This window comes from Castanea sativa, chromosome 8 (genome assembly GCF_040712315.1).
Source record: "Castanea sativa cultivar Marrone di Chiusa Pesio chromosome 8, ASM4071231v1".
NCBI lineage: Eukaryota > Viridiplantae > Streptophyta > Magnoliopsida > Fagales > Fagaceae > Castanea > Castanea sativa.
Window position 1 is genome coordinate 34,300,397 of NC_134020.1, and position 24,994 is coordinate 34,325,390.

Consider the following 24,994-nt stretch of genomic DNA (forward strand, 5'->3'; position numbering starts at 1 on the left):
AACTCCAAAAGCACACTTGCTTGGATTCAACTTCATGGTATACCGCCTAAGTGTATTAAAGGTTTCTTGAAGGTCGTCTAGATGCTTCTCCTCATCCAAACTCTTCACCAGCATGTTATCCACATAAACCTCCACATTCCGCCCGATTTATGGACGAAACATATGGTTAACAAGTCTTTGGTAAGTCTCCCCCACGTTCTTTAAACCGAAAGACATCACCTTATAGCAAAATAACCCATGGCTAGTAATGAAGGAGGTTTTCTCTTGATCTACCTCGTCCATCTTTATTTGGTTGTAGCCTGAAAAGGCGTCCATAAACTCAGTAGTTTATGACTCGCTGTCGAGTCCATCAGCTGGTCAATGCGTGGCGATAGATAACTGTCCTTGGGGCAAGTCTTGTTTAAATCAGTAAAGTCCACGCACATCCTCCACTTGCCATTGGCCTTCTTAACCATAACCACATTAGCTAACTAGTCTGGATAATAGGCTTTCCGGATAAATTTTGTTGTGACTAGCTTCTGGACCTCTTCTTTGATGGCCTCGTCTCGTTCAGGAGCAAAAACCCTCTTCTTCTGACGGACAGGCTTGGAGTGAGGATACACATTTAGACGATGGGTAATGACACTAGGGTCAATACCTGGCATGTCCTCGTGACTCACGCAAACACATCAAAGCTTTTCTTCAAGAACTGGACCAAGGTTTGCTTTGTCTTCTTTTCCATACTCGCCCTAACCCTAGTAAATTTCTCAGGATTGTTCTCGTCCAAAGGAATATCCTCCAGTACCTCAGTGGGCTCCGCAATGATCCTTTTTTCACCTATGTTCATCGTCTACAAGTGCTCGTCCATAGCCAACATGTCCAAATAGCATTCTCTGGCGACTAATTGATCTCCTTGTACTTGACACACTCCATACTCAGTCGGGAACTTGACAAACGAATGGTAGGTAGAGGTTACTACCTTCCAATAATAGCATTGTATAATGATGAATAATTAACAATGAGAAAGTTTACCTCTTTGGTTATTTGTTGCGGGTATGCTCCGACCACCACAGGCAATGTAATGGTGTTTGCAAGTTGCACTTTCATTCCTCCAAATCCTACCAAGGGTGAATTCACTGGACGAAGCTGATCTCGTCCTAGCCTCATTTGTTGGAAGGTGGGATAATACAAGATGTCCGTTGAGTTGCCATTGTCTACCAACACCCTTCTAGTCGTGTAATAAGCAATAAGCAGGGTAATGACGATTGCGTCGTCATGAGGGTGGTGAACTCTTTCAGCATCCTCGTTCGTGAATGTAATGGCTTGCTCGTCAACTCCCCTCATCCTTGGAGATCGTCCAAACAGGTGGACGTTTTGTATCACCTTTAGGTATGTCTTCCTTAACTTGGATGACTGACCTGTTGAGGTTTCTCCTATAATAACTCTTATCTCTCCAAGTAGGGGTTGTGACGAATCCTCCACCTTTGCCTTCAACTTCTCGTCCTTGTAATCTCATCCAAGAAAGTTCCTCAACTTTTCTTGCTTGATTAGATTCTCTATCTGCTGCTTCAAATCAAAATACTCGTCTGTGTCATGCCCATGGTCTCTGTGGAAGCGGCAATACTTGTTTCTATTGCGCTTGTTGGGATCTCCTTTCATTTTCTTTGGCCACTTCAAGGACGGGTCATCCTTGATTTGCATAAGTACTTGCTCGAGGGGCGTATTTAAGGGAGTGTATTGCTGATTCCTCACCGAAGAACTCGGTTTCTTGCTATCTCTATCTTTCTTCTCTCCTGCCCGTACCTTCTTTGAACGGGGGCCCTACTCAAGATAACGTGGGTGATTCGCTTCCACACGCTCTGCTCTTTTCCTCTTCTTGGCTATGATTGCATCCTCCGCATTCATCAAATTTTGGGCTGAATGGACGAGTTCAACCATGGTTTGTGGCTCTTGCTCGTAAAGCTTATGAATGAATAAGTCAGAGTTGACCCCATTGTAGAAGGCAGCCAATAGCAACTTGTCATCCACCGTCAAAGCTTCTCTGTTGAACCAAGTAATGAAGGACCGCAAACTCTCATTTTCCCCTTGTTCTATAGTTAGCAAACTGGAAGAGGAACGCTTGTGGCATTGTCCTCCAATGAAATTGTTAACAAACAACTTACTCAACTCTTCGAATGAGCCCACAGTGTTTGGGGGTATCTTGCTGAACCAAGCTAGTAGCCCTTGATCTTGTTCAAACCATACAGCCTTTTGTCTAGGAAATTCGAACTGTGAAAACACAAGTAATCAAAAATCTAAATAACACTTTCCCACAGACAGCGCCAACTGATGATGCGAAGAAAATCAGTAGACTGGATGTTTCGTGCTTCAAAGGGCTAGCGACTATTTTGAAGGCCTGAAAAGGAAGAACAAACGATCAAGGGTGACCGGGGTTGACCGGCCAAGAACCCTCCGATACCAAAGTTAGTTTCTCTCTTAAATTCTAGAGTTCCAACTTTTCAGGAATTGTAAAAACGTACCTTTGTCTGGTCTGAAAGAAATGGTTATTAGATTTGTAACTTTCCCTATATTTGGTGAGGTTCGAAGGTTCAAGGATAAGTTCCACAACCGTTATAGGAGTTACACTTTTTCATATAATTGTCATTGGAAGTTATGTATATAATAAGGAGTTGTGAATTTAAAGAATTAAATTAAATATTTAAACTTTATGTATTTAGATTAATTTTTTACTTTGTTTGTTAATGACTATGCAACAATTTAAAAAAACGAAAAAAAAGTCAGAGCCTATTCAATAAATTAAACTTGGAATGAAAAAAAAAAATAGTTTACATTTACATTTATATTAAATTTTGTATGACAATTACAGTTATTTACAACTTTTTATTCATTTGGATATTCATATTGATTAATTTTTTTAGGTTATTTTTGTTTAATATTTTATTTAAATCTTGCCCCTAAATTGAAATTCTAACTCCGCCACTGTTTTTAGTATTATTTATCAGTCCTATTGTACTATTTCAGCTAATTTTTTTCTTTATTTATAGTATTTTTAGCAAAAATTTTTTAGTTTTAGCTAAATAAGTGGTTCCAAATAGAAATAAACTTTTTAACATTTTGAAAAAAGAAAAAAAAAAAATTCTTCCAAAGTTTTTTTTTAATAAAAATTATCCATTATTGGGATAAAAACAAAAAAATGGACATATGCCAGCGTAGCGTACCGACTGTGGTCTATTTATTCAAAAAAGAAAAAAGAAAAGAAAAGGAAAAAAAGGAGAGTCCATGAAAAGTGGTTTGTGTACCGTCTCACTGCGGGCGTGTCTAGGGGGGGACGCATTAGCAATTTGAGTCCATCTTCTCTTGTTTAGGTTACTTTGATATTCACACTTTTCTGTGGGACCCACTCGTGGTGGACTTTCACTCCGCCTCCATGATCATGCCACGTCAATACCTAACGTTACAACCCCACATTCATTTAAAGTACTTACTTTGATTCCCACGAATAAAGAGGTCAAAAAAAGCTTTTTAAAATGCAAAATCTTCCGAGCCGTCCGATTCCTCTTTCGGTAACTAGATTGGATACGTGGCAAAATCATAACAGCCTAAGGCCACGGAGAGAAAAACAACCCTGTCCCGCACCCGATAATTCCCGGGAGCAAAAGCGCGCGTGCCACATAATCTTTACACGTGAGCGCACCGAAGCCGAACCCGGACTTGTTCTCGTGGAAAAAACCGGATTGGATAATCGTCGATAGGTCCGAACTTTGTAGTAAGTAATAGGGGATTTGGTTTTCTGGTTGGGTCATCGGTCAAAAAAGAAACGCTATACGCAAAACGCAAACAGGTCAGAGAGTTCGATTGGGTAGAAAGAGAGGAGAAAAAAAAAAAAAAAAGAAGTCGGCGTGAGTTTCCCAAATCCCTAAATTCTTTCCAATCGGCCTTTAATTTCTTCGTAAGATTTAAATCGATTCTCAGAATATTTTCACTTAGGGTTTTGATTTTCGATTCTAAATTTCCTTTGATTAGTTTGTTTTGTTTTTTGTTTTTAAATAAAATTCGATTGATTTTTTTTTTTGGTGTATAATTTTGATATTTTTTTTTTGATTAGATCGATTGTTGTTTGCGGAGCACTATGAGGTCGGTTTTGTTGGTTTGCTGACTGGTAATCCGTTTGTTTCGACTACAGGCTTTAATTTTTTGGGGTTAAGAAAAATGGATTTGGTAGCTAGTTGCAAGGTATATAGCTACTTTTCTGTTTTTAATTTTAATTTTTTAAATTATTTGTTTCACTGTGTTTAGTTTGAACTTTTAAATTTTACTTTTTTTTTTTTTAATATGTTTGTGTTATTTTGTAAATTCATACTGTTTGTTAATTTGATTACTGTTGAGATGGAATTTACGCCGCGCGATCATGCGGCTTACATGATGTGTTGAATTTAGCTGACAAGTTAATGGTCGCGATGTTGTTGTGCTTAGTTTGGTTATTGATATATTTGATGATGTAAACTCAAATGGCTTCGACTGCTACCTCTTGGTTGTTATCATTTTTGTTAGTATATAGAGTGGATGCTGGAATGAGGCAGCACCGAAGGTGTTGCTACTACTTGGTTTTCTATGCAACTGCTGCACCTCCATTCGTCCCGAGCAATAGATGCAGCGTTATTGCTTTATTGACGGATTCCAATTTTGTCTTTATATAAAGTAGTTTGTTGTTAACTATAGGATACTTCATGCTAGTTGTAGTTGAACTAAATTGTGTCTCCTCCCTCATGAATAAATGGTGGGGAGAGAGCTGTGTGTTGAAGTATCCGTAAAAAGAAAGGAGCTTATTTACTTAGTATTCTTGTTTCAAGCTATAAGCAAACATTGGGAAGTGTTGTTTGAGTCGATAAATTGATATAAATGTTTTTATCTATTTATTTATTATGCTGTTCACTAAAGGAGATAAGAATAGTATGACGGAACAAAATACATGTGCTTAACCCTGACTAGTCTCTCGAGGATCCATAGCTGACTTCAAAAATTATGAGAATATAGGTTGGTGCCAGGTTAATCTTGTTTTCCCCTTCTCATACCTGGCACCTTTAATGAGCAATCCATGGAGGTGATTATCTATTTTCTTTATGGATAGATATCTTTTAAATCAAAGTGCATACTTTTCAAAGCACATTAATGCAGTGTAGGAAAGAAGATATCTGGAAACTGATTAGATCTGGAATTTGTTGAGATTTCACTATATGGAGCTTTGCATATGCTCAACCTTAAATCTGGAAAGGAAGGAGCATGTATTTTTTTTGGGTTTTCAGTTAAATTTTCTTGATTCTGTATTTTTAAGATTGTTGGTTGGTGTTTATCTATTTGAGTATTTTTATGCCAACTTCCTGTTTCTGCTTGTAGGATAAATTAGCTTATTTCCGAATAAAAGAGCTCAAGGATGTCCTCACTCAATTATGTCTTTCAAAGCAAGGGAAGAAGCAGGTGAGATGCCAGAATTATTTCTTTTGTTGCTACTGGCATCATTATCTTAAGTGCAAATATGGTTGTGTAAAAAGAAAAATGAAGCTGCCCGAGTGTTGGATCTCATCTAACTGTGCTTTCACATTCTGTAGCTTTTTTTTTTTGATAAGTAAGAACGATATAGAAATGAACGGCTACTCTATGCATGAAAAACATAGAGCAAACGCAGGAAGTACAAGAAGAAAAACAGAAAGAAAACAAAAAAGAAACCAAGACAACATATTAATTGCAAAGGAGAAAGAGAGCTAAGAAATGAAGGGAGGGAATCACTAGACTTGAGTCCCAAGCTCGAGACCAATCAAAGAGAGTCCCACTAAAAGAACAAGCACCGGAGCTATCCAGGTCTTCAAAAGTCCTTTGATTCCGTTCCTTCCAAATGCACCATAGGATGCATAACGGAACTCAGTTCCAAATCTGAGACGAATGCTTCCCCAACCAATTCCACTATCCAAAAAGCAAATCTGGGATCGATCTAGGAATAACCCAAGACAAGCCAAAAGTAATAAAAGGAAAAGCACCACAACCGATGAGCCATCTCACAATGAAGAAGTAAGTGGTCTACTGTCTCTCCACAATGCCGACACATAATGCACTGGTCTACAAAATCAAATCTCCTCAATCTCAAGTTATCACCCGTAAGGATCTTATTCCAAGCAACACACCAAACAAAAAAAGAAACCCGTCTAGGAGCCTTAACTCTTCGTATACCTTTCCAAGGAAAGACAATTGAGGGGGAATTTCGCAATTTGTTATAATACGACCGGATGTCAAAATTCCCGTTAGGTTTCAACTTCCATCTCAACCGGTCCCCAACATCCAAAGGAGGAGTATTAGCTCCCAATATACAGAGAAAATGCAGCCTTTGATCCGTCTCTCAATCATTGAGTTATCGACTAAAACGAACACCCCAAATTCTTTTATCCTCCGCCCCCTGCCTTGATAGAGAAGCTTCTACAAATGCCTTCTTGTCAATGGTAATACCATACAGCCTTGGGAAAGCCAATTGGAAATGTTGATCCCCATACCACCCATCCTGCCAAAACCTCACTCTATTCCCACCCCAACAACAAACTGACAATTTTTGCTAAAATCCTCTCATCCCATGCGAATGCCTCTCCACAAACCACACCCCTGAGCTCCCTTACCTAGCTTTGAGGTCCAACCCCCCCACTCTTCCCCATATCTTGAAACTAGCACCCTCCTCCATAACCGATCCTCTTTCTTCCCAAACCGCCACAACCATTTCCCCAGTAAGGCCTTATTGAAAGTGGTAAGTTTTCTTATCCCCAAGCCACCGCTAGCTATAGGCGCACAAACTTTATCCCATCCAGCCAGATGAATCTTGCTATCACCCCATAGAAAATCTCTTTGCAACTTTTCAATTTTATTAGCCACATAAGTAGGAATGGTGAATAGAGATAGAAAATAGGTAGGAAGAGTAGATAACGTAATCTTGAGTAACATCAATCGACCCCCTTTAGACAAATACAACTTCTTCCACCCGGCTAATTTCCGCTCAATTTTTTCCAAAATGGGATTCCAAATTGAAGGGGAGTTGTGTGAAGCCCCCAACGGCATGCCAAGATAAGACATAGGCAAAGAACCAACTTTACAGCCCAAAATATTAGCCAGGGCATGCACATCATCAACCTCCCCTATTGGAACCAATTCACTCTTGTGCACATATGAATTCGTTGAGGATTTCATTGTTCTTTTTTCCCTTTCTCTCTGTTTAAATTGTGTCACAATTTATTAAGGTGATTTATCAATGATTTTTAATAGTACCTTTTTGCACCTTATAGTATGCTTGCTTTATTTGCAATCTGTCTCTTTCTCATTCTTCCTCATTACGGCATTTGCACTGCCAATCTAAGCTTGGATTGCTTGAGTTTTGCAAAAGTCAAGATTTCCATTAGCTGTGTAATTTCCTTTCATTTTTGTATTCAAGAGAGTATGACTGGCTGGATTTTCTGGAGAGAGAATATAAAACTCGCAAAAAATTTAGCCCAAATTCGGCTGATTCATTATTTATCCGTTAATGAGCCTGTGTATCGCAATGAATTTTTTATATGCAATATCTTTTATATTTCTAAATTATATGGAATGAAATACTTGAATTGTTTATGAATATTGGATGTAGGACCTTGTTGATCGGATTTTAGCCCTCCTCTCTGATGATCCAGGTAAAAGTCTTCTTCCATTATTTCTTTGCAAATTCAAATGTTTAAACGATCTTAGTTGCTACTTTAAATTTCATGTTATTTTCCTAGTTGTGTCACCCCCCCTCCCCCTTTTCTCTCCTCCTCTTTCATGTGTAGCTAGTGTTGGTAAAAGCGAGGGGCGCACTTAAGCGCAAGCGCGCGCCTGATTGAAGTGAAGCGCACATTTTTAAAAAATAATTTTAAAAATTTTAAAATTATTATTAATGAGAAATGCAACAATCAAATGATCAAATTATCATATAAATTGAAATAAAACTTTTTATATAATTTATATGACAATTAGATATGCCTTACTTTTGCAATTTTAACACAAAAATTGCGAGTCATTTTATTTTTTTGGATAAGCTAGATATCAATACTTCCATGTAATATCCTTTCTTAAATCTCCTATATCTATAATGCCCTATGACTAATTAGTAATATTAGTTAATAATTTAATCACTTAATGACTATAACTCTAGAAGAATTAGTTTGCTATGTTCAAAATCAACCACTAAAGTAACTAAACAATTACCACATATATTATATCATATGTTTTTTTTTTTTCCATGAATGAGCTAAGAATACGAGGTCATTGCAACATGGCAATTGGTACCAAGGAGCTAGGTGGGTTATTGTTTCAGGGAGAAAAAATAAAAATAGAGAAGATCTGGGAGGTTGTGGGTTGGGTTTTAGAACAAGTTATACTCAAAATATTTTTTTTTATAAGTAATTTGCACTAAAAATATACAAAATCAATAGTTTATATCAATAATGTCAAGATCCTATAGCTTTAATTCAGTTTTGGTTTTTTTTTTTTTTTTAAATATAAAAAATCTCTAAAATATAAAAAATCTCTAAAAAGCACGCTTTGAGCTTTTTGAAAAAGCTCAAAAAAGCGTGCATCTTTGAATGAGCTTAACTTTTGAGGCAAAAAGCGTTGGAGCCTTGGGGCTTCAAGTTTTGAGCTTGAGCGCGCTTTTAACAGCACTGTGTGTAGCTGCTTGTGGTATTAGAGTAGGGCTTGCTCTGCATTTTCATTAAAATCGTCTTACCAACATGGAAACTGATAAGCCCTATGATTCTAGTATCATAGAATCTTAAGATGTTGAATTCAAATCTTATTTGAAAGAATAGTTTGAAGTTAAGGAGTTGTGATTTCTCAAAGGATCTTATTACATGTAAAGGCTAACATTTTTTTTGGACTTTATACTCCCCCTATTCTGTTTTGTTTGTCCAATATTCCATTTTTGGCTGTCCCAAAATGTGTCCAGTTTAAAAAGTTAACAGTCATTAATTTACTAAATCCCCAATGTACCCTGCCCTTGATTTATTAAGGTTTAATTTCTGGAAAGTTTATAGCCAATGAGCTATAGCTCAACTCACTTCCTCCTCCCATGATAATGGGATGGAGGGTGACTGGCTGAGGTTGTGGGTTAAAAAGACCCATTGAGTGTGTGTGTAACTCACCAATAAAACAATTCTTGGAAGTTTTAGGGGCGATTTCGAAGAGTTAATACTTTAAATAATTTTCTCTATAAAAGTTAGCTTTTCTAAACTGGACAAACAAAGAAGGACCGAGGAAGTATTTGTTTGTATTTTAAGCATCTGTTAATTCTTTGAACAAACTTAGTTATTCTTTTCCATTGATGCCATTGATTCATGTTATTTTTTTACCATTCTTTTCCATTAATGTGGATGTGTCATTTTGCTTGGTGGTGGGGGAATTGAATATACGTGTCTATCTGTAATGCTTTGGAATATTTCGTAAGCATGTTAGCTCTTGTGTTATGTGCTTTCTACTTCAGATTTTGTACTTTGGTTTTATTATTCCCAAATGTGACAGGTTTTGTGGCTTTATAAGAACTGTAAGTTTCAATATTATTTCTTTTACAGTTTCCAAACCGTGGGGGGCCAAGAAAAATGCTGTTGAAAAGGAAAAAGTGGCAAAACTAGTGGATGACACATATAGGTTTGCCTTTTGTATAATGTATTTCTTCCATGATTTGATTGGCAATGTTATTGATGGTCTGGAAAGCACGGACATGGCATTTGGGCTGCTGTGCCCATGTCCGACACGTACAGGACATGGGAAACGCGTTGGACACGGCTTCATGCATGTCCCAGCCATTTGTTTTTGTTGAAAAATTGCGGGACACGGCAGGTACACGGTTGGAACATGGCCTGTGCCCAAAAATAAAATGGCTGAAACGCACCACCTCTCATGCCAATCTCCTCCCACTTCTTCCTCTCATGCCAATCTCCCCCGCCGATCATCTTGTTCTTCTTCCTCCTCTCACGCCAATTTTCTTCTTCCCCTCCTCCCACGTTGATCTCTTCTTCTTCTTCTTCAGCTCTTAGATCTAATTTTCTCTTTTACAGTTTTCCCCCTTTGCCCTCCTTGTCATGTTCGTGTGTACCTTTTTATTGTTTTGTTTGCCTCACTGTTACACATGAAAGGCTATTTTATCTCCAGCCATCCACGTGAACAAAAGATGTGTAAGTAGGTGCTTCTTTTCAAAATTTTCTCTTTTATGAGTTGAAGTCCACCACCTATCAAGCCAGGTAGTTTAACTTTTTACAATTCTTTTGCATTATCTAGGTAGACAGTACACATGTATATATATTATAATTGGCTAGGCTTTAATATGCTTCTAAAAGAACTTTTTATTATTTAAAAACAAATAATATTTTTATTATGAAATTTTTTTATATATTTATATATATATATAATTAATTAATATACGTATCCCTGCTGTACCTGTGTTCTAATTTTTCAAAAGTAGCCGTGCCGTACCTATACCGGTACCCATACCCGTATCTGTGTCCGTGCTTCCTAGTTGATGGTAATGCCACATATTGGCTTTCTAATACCTCTACTTACTATTTAGTTGTGCATCTATGGTTAATAATACCTTCTGTCTGCTCAAATAGCATGCTTTAACTCCTTTCTTTTGCCTCTTTCCCCTCTTTGACATGCATGCATCTTTTGTATTCCCAGAAAAATGCAGGTATCTGGAGCTACTGATTTAGCATCAAAGGCACCAGGCGTGTCAGATAGTAGTAATGTGAAAGTTAAAGGGGAAAATGACGAACACTTCCAACCTGAGACAAAGGTTCGATGTCTTTGTGGGAATTCATTGGATATAGAGTCAAAAATTAAGGTAGGTATAGTTAATAGTTGATGGTTTTTTTCTCTCTCTAGACACTTGGATTGTAATTAATTCAATGGATGTGTAGTGCCATTCATTTTGATATATTGGTAATCACATAAGTTGCAGTTGCTTCTAAGACATTCAATTGATTGGCAATGCATCGTGTCCCTGTTTTACTTTGCAGTGTGAGGATTCAAGGTGCAACGTGTGGCAACATATCGGTTGTGTTATAATTCCAGAAAGACCCATGGAAGGCATCCCCCCAGTACCCGACAAATTTTATTGTGAAATCTGTCGACTCAGTCGAGCTGACCCGTATGTATCTCATGTTCTAATTTGTTTTCTGAACTGCATGCGGGCATGCCATTACTGTTTTATTTATTGAGATTTTTGGTATGGCTATTTTGGTTTGGTACTGTACCTGTTGGCAATCTTTTAGCCTCACTTTTTTGGGTCTTTTTTACTGTTGTTGTTGGAAGCATGGTTTTAAAAACCGGACTTGATGGTCCGACCGGTTTAACCAGGAACTGGTCATTAGTCCGGTCTGGTTATGTTTAAAAACCGGAAATCACTCAAAAACCGGAAATAACCAAAAACCGGCCGATTCAATCGTAAAACCGGAAACCGGTATGGTTGAACCGGTTATTGGCCGATCATGGCCCTCACTACCTCTTCTCTGCTTCTCATGGCAAATTCTCTTCAACTTTTTGGCTTCTGACGAGGAAGGTGCAAGATTGCTGTTCTCTAATTTGTAAAATCTCAGATCAAGGATAAAAGGAGATTTGGGGAGACACTTAGATTGGGTAAAATCTCATATTTGTTTAAGAATATGTGAGAAAATGATTATGAAATAAGAAATATCTCTTGGTTTGGGCGAGGAGTCGAACTAAGCTTTGGAGGAACAGAGAGAGAGAGGAAACTCCAGCTTTGCCGCTGCTTCTTCTTCAGAGTGAGAGAGAGAGATTTCAGCAATTTGTTTACACCTTTTAGACAAGGAGAGGAGAGGACAAGCTTTTTAAAAAGTTTGGTATAATTGTGGGTGGATATCCTTTGGCCAAGTTGATGGTTAGGTGGGAGTGGCAGACCATTTTGTGATTCACTGATTCTACATTTATTTGCACTTCCTTTTTTTGATACAGCACTTCCTTAACACGGTAAGGTTATTGCAATATTCAAGAGAAGGACAAGCATAAAATATTTTTATAATAAATGCAATTTTTTAAGAAGAAATATTTAGATGTGAAATTATATTAACATAGATAAATATTTTTTAAATTAAATAATGATTTTGCTAAAAATACTGAAAATTATATATGATTATAAAACTTTAAAACCATGACCTTTTTTATTTGGTGGTTTGTTTAGGTTAACTTCTTTTTCTTCCTCTAAAAAAAATGATAATTTATTTTTCTTTTAATTTGAGTTAAATTTAACATGAAAATACTTATAAAATTTAATATCTTTTTTTTTTTTTTGTAAATATCAATAGCTATATTCTTATTTATTTAATTTTATTATTTTTTATAATTATTTATTTATTAATTAAATTATTTATGACGTTACCAGTTTGGCCATCGGTTGGACCCCGGTCCGACCAGAAAACCGATAATCAGTCCCTTTTTCGGTTCTTTCACTGTACTCAAAACCATGGTTGGAAGGGGTTCTTTATCTGCGTTCTTTTGGGGTGTAATTTTTGAGGAGTCTCATCTGTATATGTAGGATTGTGTGATTGATTGTTTGGTCCCTAGCTATATACTCCCAACAAAGTTGGGTGACTATTTTTTGATATCAATAAGAATTGCATTAATGATAAAAAAAATTTAAATGATTGGTTAAAGTTACACCTAGTGTAACTTTAATCTATGTTACACTATTTTTTATTTTTTTATTGGATGTGAATTTTTGACCAATCCACCGTTTGATTACATCTTCTAATAAACCCAAACTTGCAAAATTTCAAGATGATCAGAGATTAATGGCTATCTTGTCTATAAATTTTTTATATTTCTAGTCTTTGTATATTCAAAATATACATAAAAAAGAGTTTATAGTAAATGACATCCGATTGGCATGAAATCGGGCATGCGTATTAAGAAGTGAAGACATGTAGTGCAACGGTTTGATTACACCATTCTATACTTTTTTATTGGATGTGAATTTTGTAAAATACACTGTCGGAGTGCATGTTCTTTTTTTATAACCTAAATGCTTTCAAAGTTTCAACATGATTAGAGATCAATAGCTATCTCATTTATAAAAAGTTTGAATTTCTAGTCTTTGTATATTAAAATTATACATAAAAATGAGTTTATGGATCGAATGGTAAATAACATCTAATTGTCATAAAATTTGGCATGCATATTAAGAACATAAAGACATGTTTTAAATGATTCTCATGATAATTTCTATTTGATTTGTGAAGTTACTCTAAAATTAAAACTTTTGATATTTTTGGAGATACAACAAAATCAACTTTCTTTTGTGGACCTGAAACTAGATGAGACATTGGTTCAATAGGGATGCTCCCATGCGGTAACTCTCCTGGTCTTTTGGTTGAAGCCAAAGGTTTATGAGGAAGAGGTCATGAATTTCTGGACCAGATAGTACTTTATCAGAGGAAAAAAAACCTTTGGACCAGATTTTACAGTTAATACATAAATTAGGCCATCCATATATTGTTTAAAATATTTCAGTGCGATGGACAAAGTGCACAAGTGCTTATTTGTTGATGAAATTGAGTTTATATGATGGCTTTAGGCGCTGTTATGCATGATTGAAGAAGATGTTGAAAATGGCTGATGATTCACTAGATATCATTACTCTAGTTAAAGCTGACTGGCAAGTTTGATTCCTGTAGGTGGCCTAAAAATGATGTGGAGTTATTTGAATTTAAAATTAGTTGAAATGATAAAATATTTATATGATGCCTTGTTGCCATCATCTTTTCTTCTCGTGCTCCTGCCTTTTTCTTTACTTTAGTAAAAGGAAGTTGGCTTGACTGTATGTGTACTTGTCTCCACTCACATTAGCTGCATGCTAAAAATGATAGAATTGTTTAAATTTTATACATGCCTTTGGGGTTAGAATGATTTTTCTTTACGACATCTGTCATTGGCTTGATTCCCTACTTGATATTAGGAAAAGATAGTTGGAAGCAGGGAACTTAGTACCTATCATTTAATTACACATAATACGAAGTTCTTCTGTTGTGTAAATTAACAAAAATGTTAAATAGGTATATGCTATGGATGAAGAAGATATGATGACATTCTAGTTAACAAATTGTATGAAGAAGATGTTAAATTAGGAATAGGGTATTAATTTTGAAAATGGCATGATTTAGAAGTGGAGCTGTTGAGATACTTCATACTAGGCTTGAGATTTTATTTTTAGGCACAACGATTCCCGACCTTGTTTGTACTTACTGTCGACTGCAGCATAATGTGTCAAAAATGTATCTGCAGCCTTTTGAGGATTTCTGTCATTTTGAAGCTTTTATCTGGTTTTATATTTTTCTTTTTGGTATAATTCATTTGATTGAGGAGCCATCTGCTAATCATGCTATAAGTTGTTATGGTGTGTGTGTCTATATATATATATATATATATATATATTTGCCCCTCTTCCCCCGTGTTATATAACTTACTTTTTATGAACTTTTGGGAGCTCTAGTTTTTTATATTTGTGATCTGTTTATTTCTGTACAGATTTTGGGTTACGATGGCACATCCTTTATTTCCTGTGAAGTTGATTACAACAAGTGTTCCAACTGATGGGTGAGTTTGTCGTGTTTTTTCCTTTATGCTGACAATGGATCTCACTTTTTATCCTTCCCCTTATTAATGGTTTGTAAGTAGAGTGGAAATATTTATGGAACTGTTTTGAGAGAGAGAGAGAGAGAGAGAGAGAGAGAGAGTAAGGGCCCGTTTGGTTTTGAGATAGCTCAGTTTTCATAACTCAGTTTTCAAAACTCATAACTCAATTCTCAGTTTTTGAAATCACCCCTTTGCTGTTTCCTGTTTCCATCACTCTAACTCAATTTTTTGAGTTTTGAGTGATGGAAACAAGTGTTGAAAACCAAGCCAAACATAAAATTTTTTGCGGGACCCACATGTTTTGAGAACTCAATTATGAAAACTGAGTGATATGATCTAGAAACTCACTCATCCAAACAAGCTCTAAATGTGTTTGGTCAATTATTGATCTAAACACTTGATTTTTATATGTGGGTTTTTTTTAAACCTTTTGTCTTGTCCAGTACGAACCCTGTGCAAAGTATGGAGAAATCATTTCAACTCACAAGGGCGGACAAGGACTTACTGTCGAAACAAGAATATGATGTTCAGGTCGGTTAGTATCTTGCAATTAGTGTATAGAATGATTTATAGCGAACTTACAACTGATTCAGTTGTAGATGAGTTGATTTGTGCATATTGATATTGTTTTTTAGGCCTGGTGTATGCTCTTGAATGACAAAGTTCCATTTAGGATGCAGTGGCCACAATTTGCAGATCTGCAGGTTAATGGTATGGTGATTAAGGCAAATGATATGCTTTTGTATGATCATACTTTTAGGCTGCGTCTAAAGCAAAACTTTTGCTCATGTCTTATATAACTTTCAGGTATGCCTGTTCGTACGATTAATAGACCTGGCTCCCAACTGCTTGGGGCTAATGGTCGCGATGATGGTCCAATTGTGAGTTTCTTCCCCTGCTTAAATATAAGCCTTTTCTTGTATGTACCAACGTCTTTATTATGGTCCAACTTGATATTTGTGTGTGCACCCATTTATTTATTTTTATATGCCAGATTTCTGTGTGTGATTGCTTATCAAATTGCTATTTCTACGTATTTCATACAATTATTGGTTTTATATATTTATTTATTAATAAATTCTAAGTTATTCATTTAGTTTATTAATTTACTTTTGTTGTCTCAGATCACACCATATACGAGAGACGGAATTAATAAGATTTGCTTAACAGGATGTGATTCTCGCATTTTCTGCGTAGGTGTTCGAATTGTAAAGCGCCGCAGTGTTCAGCAGGTATCTCTGATTTTGCTTGAATTCAACTTGGAAGAGTTTTCTTAGTTATAAAAGTTGTAATTTCTTTAGTTATGCCTTTTGGTAAAGGGAAGGGAAATTGCTATGCTGTCCTCTAAAATGCTGTTTTTATGGAACTTCAAAGATAGATTTTTAAATGGAACAATGTGCCGGGAAAGTTCATGGCCATTTGTCGTGAAATGAAAGTAAACTGTGATGCCTACTTCATTTGATTTAGGAATCACATATATGATGCATTGCTCATTAATCTTTATCAAGCGTCTGGTTTGTTAGTGTCTGATGAGGGGGGAAAGGGGTTGTATTACCTTTTTATTCACAATCAGACTCTTGTTTGCTTGCTTTCTTCCCCATTTCTTGCTATAATCCAGCTTTTTTATATTAGTGAGCATTTGATCATGTGGGAACCAATTGATGCAAATTTAAGTGAGAAAATTTACTTAAAAAAGGAGAAGGCAAGTCAATCATTTTGTTTGTCTTTCAATTTTTGTAGCTATTAGTATTTTTTGAATAATTACTGATACTTTTGGCATCTTAAAAGCACAGACAAACACTACAAAGACATGGCAATTCTTTAAAAAATAGGACATGACATGGGGTTTTATTACATATTATTTACAATAAGATTGGTGAAATTCTGGTTTGCTTGCTTTCTTCTTCATTTCTCATTTCAATCCAACATTTATATTACCAAGCATTTGATCACGCAGGAACCAATTGATGCAAATTAAAGTGAGAAAATTACTTAAAAAAAGAAAAAGGCAAGACAATCATTATATTTGTCATTTAATTCTGGTAGCCGTAGATATTTGTAGAATAGTTATTGTTGCTCTTAGCATCTAAGAAGCACGACACAAAACACAAATTCTTGGAAAAATATGACATGACACAGTGGAAACATGCCAATCAATTAATTGATTAATATGTATTTTAGGTGTCATTAATATATTTTATGTTTAAAAAATAACTATAAAAATATTTGAAAACATATCTAAAATATTTCAACCAAAATAAATAATTAAAAAAAAAAAAAGAAAGAGATTTAAGTGCTCTACTAAAAACAATAATTGAAAAAAAAATGCAATCAACTCTTCTGCTGTGTTTATCAATGCAAACTGCAACAGAGTAATAATAATCAAACAAATTTGACTATTTTTTAAGTTTTAACAATATCATTAAAAAAAAAAAAAAGAGCAAACCTGCAGAGAGCCAGAGAGAGGCCCAAAGCCCCAAACTTAGTGTCATTCCCCAAAGTTGCACATAAAAGGAAAAACAAAAATCCTAACACATGCTTTTTCATGGCTGAGAGAAAAAGGGTCAAAAAATGCTACCATGTTTAGCCAAGAGAGAGAAAGAGCAAGCAATTGTACTCCCAGTAGCGCTGATAACCACCAATTTGAGTCACCGGAGTTCGTATAAGTCAGTGAATGAGCACTAGAGCAGATCATGAGAGGGAGAGAGAGAAGACTAGAGATAGTTCGATCTGATCTGGGACACGAGAAAGAGAGTGCAAGGGCCTTCACTCTTGATTGCTGCTCAGATTTTTAACCTCTTTTTTTCTGTCAACTTTTGCATGGCCGTTCTGGGATGATGTCACAACTGCCCCAGCCATGTGTGTGTGTGTGTGTGTGTGTGTGTGTGTATAAAGATGGCTGCTTCGTATTCTCTTCTTCGGCTTAGCCAAACTCGTATTCCTCAGGGTAGTAGGAGAGATACCCTTTACTGGCGGCTTAAAGGGAATGGTAAGTTTGACACTCGGTCTTACTACCTTGCGATCCGGGGTGTTTTGAATTCTTGGCTTCCTTGGAAGGGGGTTTGGAAACCAAAGATCCCTAATGGCCTGTTTGGATGTTTAAAAAAGGAGGGGGAGTAGAGTAGAGTGAAGGGGAGTAATTCAATTACCTTGTTTGAGAGTTTTTTAAGGAAGGAGGGGGAGGGGTTTGGAGGGGTTTGAAGGGGTTTCAACTACTTCCAACTACTTCCAACCACCTCATTTTTAATTCCCCCAAATTGGAGAGATTTGGAGGGAGAGTAGAGCACATAAAATTATTGATAAAGTAAATTACCTAATTTACCCTTATTATATTTATAAAATTACAATGTTAAAAACAAGGGGAAGGGCTAATTACTCCCTTCCCCCTTACTAATTATAAAAACATCCAAACAAGGTGGAGGGTAATCATTCTCCTCTACTCTCCTCCCCACTACTCCCCTCCCCTCTACTCCCCTCTACTCTCCTCCTTCTCTAAACTCCCAAACAGGCCATAAGCGCGTGGCGTTCTCTTTGTGGTCTGCTGCTCATGGTCAGATCCTCACTTTGGATAAACTAATGCTTAAGGGACGCCCTTTGGCTTATAGGTGTTGTGTGTGTTGCAGTGATGGAGAGTCGGTTAACCACCTTCTTCATTGTCCTGTTACCCATTCCCTTTGGACTTGTATGCTTCAAGCCTTTGGTATTCTTTGGGTTATGCCAGGTTCGATGGCGGGTTTGTTATCTTACTAGCATCAATGGCATGGGAAGCATAAGTCGGACATTTGGAACTTGGTTCCAGGGTGCTTAATGTGGATTGTGCGGTTGGAACGAAATCGTTGATCCTTTGAGGACAGAGAAGACATTGGTTGAGTTAAAGCTTCTATGCCATCGTAGTCTTTTGGAGTGGTCTCGTTGTTGGGGTTTTACTGATTTTTCTTCTATCTTTGAGTTTTTGTTCTCCCTTGGTTTAGTTTCCTAAATCCCCTCGGTTTATTGTTCTGTTTATTCCTTTTATTTCTTGTTGTTCATCATCATGAACTTCTTGTATGTCTCTTTTTTCTACCATTTATAAAAGCTTTCTGATTACCTATCAAAAAAAATTTATTTTTTTGCCATGTTCTTGGTGTGGCAAACACACCATGCTTCTTAATTTGGCATTACCAAACTTTGAATCAGTGATTCACATTTAGGGTGTGTAGCCTTTGGCTTATGATTATCTGTTACCTGGTTAGTGCTCTGGGAGACTGGAACTAGTGCTGGTGTTATTTTGTTGTGATTAGTTTGTCTATGTCTTCATTGTAGTATTGTTAAGTTATTCTTTTGTAACTTGTGCCCATAGATCCAGTTAATTGCAGCACTATAATGCCTGAGGAATGGCACTTGTAGTTTTGGGATATACTTTAAATGGTTTTATTTGATATAAATTTTGACTTCAGTATTTGCATCATAATGAATATGTGCACTAAATAATTTTCATGACATGTTTGGCTGAATTGATGTGTCTGAATAATTTAGCTGTAAGTTTTACATTCTGTTGAATTTGCAAATTGATAAAACCAGGTGGGCAAATTTGGGTTTTAATTCAAAGAAAAAAAAAAAGATTATAATAACTCATATTAAGAACTCAAGAGTTATTGCTAACCTTTGTCACTGTTAATTGACTCTCCATTTCCTTGGTTATCATCTGAGGTGTTGATTTTTCTTTGACATCCAGATTCTCAACTTAATTCCCAAAGAGTCTGATGGAGAGCATCTGGAAGACGCTCTTGCTCGTGTTTGTCGTTGTGTCGGTGGTGGAACTGCTACAGATAATGCTGATAGCGACAGTGATATAGAAGTCGTTGCAGATTATTTTGGTGTCAATCTACGTTGTCCTGTAAGTCCACTTCAAAATTTGTGAATTACAAATATTTTCTTTAATTTAGGCATGTAGTTATGCACTACATACTTTAATAAAAAAGGTAGTTGTTTACTTCACACTGGAAACATAATTAATCTTGATGTAGCTATACAGTGTTTAATATATAAATTTGTGTATATATATATATATATATATATATTTCATTTACCTGCCTTTCTTTTATAAAACTGGTAATCTGTCTGCTTCTAAGTTAATTTTAACTACTCAACCTGAAGGGGTAGCACAGTCGGTTGGGGATCATGCCTCTTTAAGCAGGTCACTAGTTTGAATCTTCCATTCCCCCTGCTCTGGGGGCTATAACTTTTGCGCCGTGTGTGTGTGCGCGCGCGTGTAAATAAGCTAATTTAATTACTCAGGAAAGCATTTAGTATGTTGTTAGTTCTTGAATTACACCTTTTCTCTTTTCTGTTTAGTGAAAAGCTTAACAAGCAGAATATGGGATGTCTTTATCCTACCGCATTACTTGTAAAGTATTTTGAAATGTTCTTGTGAAAGTTTCTGAAAAGAAGCAATCCAACTGGTTGGGCAAATTAATGGATTGCTATTTATTTTCTGTAATTAATAATTATAAGAGTTATAGTCGTTACCTTGAGACCTGGAAAGGCTGCTACCATGTTCTTATTATTATCTCTATGAAAAAGGTATACTAGGACTTCTTGTGGTAAAAAAACCTAGGATGGTTAAAATTAATGTCTAGCTTCTGTATATAATGTTGCTTATTACTTTTTGCTTCATGCTTAATATACTGGTAGTGGTACAGGAGTTGACAAAGTTTAATGTTGAAATTCGAAGAGACATAATCACCCAAGTGCAAGGTGGTAGTATGCCTGAATGCCATCTCACTAGCACACCTAAAATCATGTGATTTGTTCGTTTTGTTTATTGTTTTGATGTGTGATTAAAAATGAAATGAGTAAATAATTGAGTAGAATATGATGATTATTGGTTAGAGTGGAAGCTTCCCCTCCTTCCCCCTTCCACATTTTCTTTGCTTCAAATTCTCTGCAAATGCACATTATCGTGATCATATATCTGCAGTTACCATCTGGTTTGACCAGTCAATAAACTAGCCTTATTCCCTTGACTTCCTTTCCATAATTTTTTATATTATTTTATTGTAACTCCTGTATGTTGTGAATCACATATGAGGTTTGTTGGTCTTACCATTTGACCTTGTATGGTCTTGGTGGTGCTATTATCCTCATGTGGTGCAGATGTGTGCTTTCTCTGGCATATGCCTTGGTGGCTTTTACAGATTTGGGGTAATTTTTGTAGCACATAAATATACTGCAGGATTCGTGATACAAACACTTGAACATAATTCTACATATTTTGATTACTATTAAACTTGTATTGGGTTGTATTTTCTTTACTACATTGACCTAGAAGTGAATGGTTCTTGTTAAGGGTTGTGAATGCTAGATTCCAAGGTTTCAGCAATTGTTCTGATTTGCTATGTTTATGTTTATTTATGTAATTTCTTTATTTGATTGTATACCCTTGTAGACTCCCCGTGTACTCGGGTGTCTCTTGCCTTGATATCTATAAATCTTTATTATAAAAAAAAATGTTTATTTGTTACTCTAATATGTAGATGAGTGGTTCAAGAATGAAGGTCGCAGGAAGATTCAAACCTTGTGTTCACATGGGTTGTTTTGATCTTGAGGTTTTTGTGGAATTAAATCAACGTTCTAGAAAGGTAAGCTTCAATACATGATACTAAGCTTTTTTGGGTGGTCCTTTTGTAGTGAATTTTTGTGTTTAAATGAAGCATTGGATTGTGGTTGCAGTGGCAATGCCCCATTTGTCTCAAGAACTATGCATTGGAGAATATCATTATTGACCCTTATTTCAATCGTGTTGCATCTCTGGTAATACATTTTCTGTTCTTTTTTGAGTTTAGAGTTGTCATAGGATTGTTGGCAAGATGTGTTGACACAATTTATTCTGGTATTGTGTTTCAGATGAGGGGTTGTGGAGAAGATGTAACGGAAATTGAGGTGAAGCCTGATGGTTCTTGGCGTGTAAAGACTAAAAATGAAAGTGAGCGGAGGGATCTGGGGGAGCTTGCACAGTGGCATTTTCCTGATGGTACTCTTTGTGTCCCTGATGTGGAAGTTAAATCAAAAATGGAAGGGATGAAGCAGATTAAACAGGAAGGTATTTCAGAAGGTCATACTGGTTTGAAACTCGGTATAAGGAAGAATCGTAATGGCTTCTGGGAAGTCAGCAAACCTGAAGATGTGAACACGTCTTCTGATAATAGATTACAAGAGAGGTTTGGAAACCATGAACAGAAAGTTATTCCAATGTGCAGCAGTGCCACAGGAAGTGAAGATCCAAGTGTAAATCAGGATCCTGAAGTGAATTTTGACAACTCTAACAACAATGTGATTGAAATGGATTCCATGTCTCTGAATGTTGATTCAGCATTTGGATTAGGGCGAAACCCCTCTGCACTAGTAGAGGATGCGGAAGTTATTGTTCTCAGTGACTCGGAGGGAGAGGATGGCATGTTAGTATCTTCTGGAACCATCTATAAGAAGAACCGAACTGATGCTGGTGGGATGACTTTTCCTGGAATTTCTGAAACATATCCAGAAGATCCTCTTGGAACTGGTGCATGTATGAGTCTTTTCAATGCCAATGATGATGAATTTGGGATGCCACCCCTCTGGTCACTACAGCCTGGAGCTCATGCAGGACCAGGTTTTCAGTTATTTAGTTCTGAGGCAGATGTGCCAGATGTGCCAGATAGCCTAGTCAATTTACACCATGGTTCTATGAATTGTTCCACCTCTATGAATGGCTATACATTGACTCCAGAGACTGCCATGGGACCTGCTAACCTAGTCCCAGATTCTTCGGTTGGTCGTGCTGATACTGACATTAATGATGGTTTAGTTGATAATCCCTTTGCATTTGCTGCGGATGATCCCTCGCTGCAAATATTTCTTCCCACAAGGCCTTCAGCTGCATCACTAGAGACTGATATGAGAGATCAGGCTGATTTATCAAATGGTGTTCGTACTGAGGATTGGATTTCTCTTAGGCTTGGGGGTGGTGCCAGTGGCAGTAATGGTGAGTCTGCGGCTCCAAATGGATTGAATTCGAGACAGCAAATTCCACCTGGAGATGGAACCTTGGATTCTTTGGCTGATACTGGTTTGTTCCCTTTCGACTTTGAATTGCTATAGCTCTGTTATAATTTCAGAGACAATATCCTGATAGGCAGTTTGGATAATGCTTCATGCTTGATCTTTTATACAAGTGTTTATGCTTTTGTTTGACACCATTGCTGTCACTTGGAATTTTGAATAGTAACAGATTATTCTAGTAGTTTCGGAAAGTTTCTACCAGACATTTTTCTCAGGATTTGAAGCCAGGTTTGGAATCTAGAGACAAGATGGGTTTTTACATTCCTTCATTTATTTATTTGCATGTGTGTGGTGCCATATTTTAGCCTGGAAGTTCCAGGGAATGATCCACTCATGAATCTTGATGTGCGGCATCAGCATGTGAATGCACTGTTTCAGTAATTTGATTTTGGAGACACTGAAACCTGGCCTTCTGCAAGTTTTCTGTTTAATCTCTTCAGAATTGTAGGGCTGATTGTTCTTTTCTTCCTGGTGCAGCTTCTTTGCTTCTTGGTATGAATGATGTTAAATCTGACAAGTCTAGTAGACAAAGATCAGAGGATAGCCCTTTCTCGTTTCCTCGCCAAAAACGTTCTGTAAGGCCGCGGTTGTATCTTTCTATAGACTCCGACTCTGAATAGAGAAACTGGACCTTTTTAATAGATTGAATTTTTTCTGGGCATAGAAAACATATCTTACAGTGATCTTATGATCCGCATAAGCTCAAGTTCTGTATTTGTAGTCAAACAAAGTTGAGACATTTTGGTGCACATGAAATGGAATGGAAGTTTTGAATTTGGTGCAAGGCATCTACGGCAAACAACACAAGAAAACTGTTATTACCTATTGAAAGATCTCTCCTGGCTACTGCAGATTTGTTTTCTGAAGTTGGTAAGTTACTGGCTTGAATGTCATTTCCAGTTGTCATTTATACTTGTAAGTTGTGTTTATAATAACTGTTGTTTTAACAGGTTTATTTCGTGCATTTCTGCTAAATTCTCATTGAAGATCTGCAGGTCCAGTGCTGGTAAATTGTATAGCAGATTGTCATTTTATTTTGAACTTTGAACATTAGGAATTAAATCCTTTGGTTTAAAACCTTTGGATGTAGAAAGGGTGATACCCCTTAAGAATACATATATCTGTCATCTTGTCTCTGTTTTGTGATGAGAGCAAATAGGCTGTAAATGTTCATTCAGATTCAGTTATTTATAGAAATAAAAAAATCATCAAATGGTTGTTCCACGGAGTGTCACTTTTCTCAATCCAGCTTCTTCTTCTTCTTGTTTTTATTTTTTATTTTGTTGTTGCTAAAATATTTTGTTAACAACAAAAATAAATGCAATGATCCTCTCGGCAGGAAGGGATAAGAGAGATGGGTAAGTGCCCATGTGCCAGGGAAGAGGCTGCCTGGTTACGGGCAATAAAATTTTAACCAGGATTTACATGAACACAACTTCAGACAGCAAAATACATAAAAGATACTGTCTCTGATTTTATTAGAGATATACCAGTGAGAGTTGGGCACACGAGTTTGAATAGGTTCAATCACCCCCAAGTAGTCACCTTAAAAATTAATAGGAAAGCTTCAAAGAGGCTGCTTTTTAAACTGCCATTAGGGGCTTGTGTTAGTTTCAGCCTAAATGGGGGGATACTGAAAGTAAGTTCTTCCAAGCATGAACAATTTTCCCAGAAGCATTGACATTGCTTCCAGAGTGACACAATCCGAGCTAATGGCATTGTCAAAACTCTATTTCCACCCTCCCTCACTAGCATGTAACCATAATCTACAGGATTCTTCTTTCCTTTGACATGATTCCCAAGCTTCTAATTGGTTTCAATAGGATTTGTCACTCTGTTGCGTAGATTGCAAGGGGCAACAATCAAAACCAGTAGATGAGTGAGTGCCATATGAGGCACTTGGCTCTGTTTGTTAATTTTCACCCGCTCCTTATCTCTGTTTGTTAGCTTAAACCAGCCAAGTTAGCTAGAGAATCTTGTCAACATCAAAAATCTTCTCATGCCAATGCCTCTCACATATTTAGAGGCTCTTACAAAACCCAGATGAAGCTTAAAGATAACAGTGTCTGCCATTACCTCAGAAGAAATCTCAAAAGATTCTATCAAGTGAATCGCGGACACAGTTTGGAGGAGTCCAAAGATGGCATATTGGCTACGGATTGCTGACAACACTTATTTCACCAGTGGCTTGAGCTGCCTGTGATAGAACTCTCGCTTTCCATCATTGAAACAAGCATTATTTTTCGCCAAG

General features: G+C 36.7%; 1 protein-coding gene across 6 annotated transcripts; it reads left to right on the plus strand.

The window, feature by feature from the left end:
- The first annotated feature begins 3,729 nt into the window (after positions 1 to 3,729).
- Positions 3,730 to 23,967, plus strand: LOC142608109 (E3 SUMO-protein ligase SIZ1). 6 transcript variants are annotated; one of them, XM_075779819.1, is made up of 19 exons: positions 3,748 to 3,928; positions 4,085 to 4,212; positions 5,374 to 5,454; positions 7,634 to 7,676; positions 9,591 to 9,666; positions 10,696 to 10,858; positions 11,034 to 11,164; positions 14,557 to 14,625; positions 15,108 to 15,195; positions 15,300 to 15,375; positions 15,472 to 15,545; positions 15,789 to 15,896; positions 19,379 to 19,540; positions 21,180 to 21,284; positions 21,376 to 21,456; positions 21,550 to 22,750; positions 22,907 to 22,971; positions 23,221 to 23,613; positions 23,694 to 23,967. In XM_075779819.1, the coding sequence occupies exons 2-17, from the start codon at positions 4,189 to 4,191 to the stop codon at positions 22,963 to 22,965; spliced, it is 2,541 nt and encodes an 846-aa protein (XP_075635934.1). In that variant the 5' UTR covers positions 3,748 to 3,928; positions 4,085 to 4,188; the 3' UTR covers positions 22,966 to 22,971; positions 23,221 to 23,613; positions 23,694 to 23,967. The 6 variants fall into 6 exon arrangements, with proteins under 6 accessions (XP_075635932.1, XP_075635935.1, XP_075635934.1 ...); XM_075779817.1 differs by lacking the exon at positions 22,907 to 22,971 and having other exon boundaries at positions 3,730 to 3,928; positions 4,163 to 4,212; XM_075779820.1 differs by lacking the exon at positions 22,907 to 22,971 and having other exon boundaries at positions 3,735 to 3,878.
- Positions 23,968 to 24,994: the final 1,027 nt, after the last annotated feature.